General features: G+C 50.7%; 1 protein-coding gene across 1 annotated transcript in view; it reads left to right on the top strand.

Moving 5' to 3' along the window:
- Nucleotides 1-986: 986 nt before the first annotated feature.
- Nucleotides 987-2,232, top strand: part of LOC116853521 — a gene marked incomplete at its 3' end in the record, with an annotated part of 3,951 nt that continues 2,705 nt past the window's right edge. Inside the window, exon 1 of the mRNA XM_032834650.1 lies at nucleotides 987-1,286. Coding sequence (XP_032690541.1) covers nucleotides 987-1,286 — 300 coding nt within the window. The remainder of the gene's footprint in view (nucleotides 1,287-2,232) is intronic.

The raw sequence follows: 2,232 nt of genomic DNA, 5'->3' as shown, positions 1-2,232 counted from the left end.
GACTAATGCCCAAATAAGGTAATGTAGACTCGCTCTCGTGGCAAAAACCGTTTTTCGCTTTGCTTCGCTGGTCCAATCCACTCGCGTCTTAGCCTTTTCAAAATTCGGTATAAATGCGACCGCTCAAAGCGGCTCTTCACTTCGACTGTACAATTCTTCCAAACGCTAATCAGTGCAAATCAACTTAGTTTTTTTTTTACACAAATCGGTCAGTTAAATCGCGGCGGGTTCTCTCGAGCTCACATCCCACAGGGGATTTCACAGCTCGTAATCGGAATCCGTGAGATTCCTTCTCCTGGATCGCGTCTCCACGAGCTGTCGCTCTTTCATTATCGTTACGCGTTCCAGGCTCTAGTGACTCGCTTGCCGACCAAAAACTGTCTTGCATCGCTCGCGACTGGGCAAAACCGAGTGGATTGTCGACCGAGAGTCGTTAACGTCAAGCTAATATAGCCGTAAATTGCGCTCTCCGAACGCTCGCGCGACGTTCGGACTCTAACTTTAATCTTTTGTTAATTTTATCGTTGTTAAGTGTGAATCGTCTTTTAAAGTAAGTCGTCGGTCTCAGCCGCGCGCGTAAACGAGCTCAGGGCCGCGCAGTCAAGATTTCCGTCGTTTCGCGGCAAGATTTCCGTCGATTGAGGATCGATTAGATTCTCGGCAAGATTTCCGCCGCGCTACATACGGCCCTCGGCACACGAGCTCGCAGAAGATTTCCGAATTTCGCTTAACGTGAGACCGGGCGAACTGTGCACCGACAGCTTTACAAGTTAATAAATAACTATCATAAAACTTAGTGACTCATACAACTTAATCTCCGTCTAACCTCGTGGCTACTTATTTCCTCCGCACTACTCCTCTGCCTTGCGCAAGGCACAACCGGCGCTTTACTTCGGTCCTCGACTGACCTAAGTCGACTCCGAAACAAAAAGCTGGTCCTTCGAGCCGGATTGAGGTTGTAGTGTCGTGGGAGCGAGTGATTCACGATGAGCGAGACGTTTACACGTCAACTACAGCTGCAGCGATCGATCGAGCGGTCGCTCGACAACTTCAAAAAACTTGGGCGGACCAACCTAACACCGGCAAAGGTACGGTCGCGACTCTCAGCTCTAAAGGATCTCTGGCGGCAATTCCAAGACGGGAACACCGTGCTCCTGGAGACTGTTCCGTCGCCCATTCAACAAACCCAGGACTACTTCGTGGAGCGCCGCTACGAGTCGACGGAAGAGATGTACCAATGCACCGTTGACTTTATGTCGGAAATTCTGGAGGAGATCGAGCCGCCTGTAAGTCCCAGCAATGATTCCTTGCACAGCGGTCAATTTCGGTCAAATGTCGCCGCGTTGTCTCTCGCACAACTTCCGCATATTCGTCTGCCTCCGTTTGACGGAAACCTCGAGGAATGGGAGCAGTTCCGCGATCGGTTCTCGTCGCTCATCATTCAAAACCCGGACTTAAATAATTTCGCTCGCATGCATTTTCTCTCTTCGTGTTTGCGAGGGCAAGCGCTGAACAGTCTCGGTAACATGCCTATCACCGCCGCGAATTTTGAGATCGCATGGCAAACTCTAGTGTCGCGTTTCGAAAATAAAGGGCGACTCTTGCAATTGCATTTGTCTAAATTATTAAATCTGCCGACTGTTCATAAAGAGTCTGCGTCGGAGTTGCAATCACTTCGAGACTGCGCGAATATTGCTGTCACTTCGCTTGCTCAGCTTCCACGTTCACCGGATGAACTGTGGAGCGACATATTAGTACACATTATAGTTCAAAAACTCGATCCGGTTACTAAAAAGGCGTGGCGGCTTAAGACGATCGACCAACTCGATCCTCCGTCGTTTAAAGATTTGAGTGCTTTTCTTGCATGCCGTGCGCGAGCTCTTGAGGAGATTGCAAGCTCCCCCGCTATCAAGACTGCTTCAGGAACTGCTCCGATACGTCGGGTGACTGTCGCGACCGCGGCCGCGTCGCCCGATTCTGCATGTCCGATATGCAAGGCGCGACATTTCTTCAGCGCGTGTCAGACCTTTGTGCGAGGGAGCGTGTCTCAGCGTCGCGAGCTCGTTCGGAAGCATGGGCGTTGCTTCAATTGCCTAAGTCAAGGGCACTCAGTTAGAGAATGCAAAAGCAAATATTCGTGTCGAAATTGTCAAGCTCGCCATCACACGTTGCTTCACACGAGCCAGCGACCTGAGGCTCAGGAAGCGAACAACTCGGTTATCGCGCAACCGA

The sequence above is a fragment of the Odontomachus brunneus genome, unplaced genomic scaffold, assembly GCF_010583005.1.
Source record: "Odontomachus brunneus isolate Ranch 3 - 2012 unplaced genomic scaffold, Obru_v1 Obru_scaffold_344, whole genome shotgun sequence".
NCBI lineage: Eukaryota > Metazoa > Arthropoda > Insecta > Hymenoptera > Formicidae > Odontomachus > Odontomachus brunneus.
This window is presented reverse-complemented; position numbering and strand designations above follow the sequence as displayed.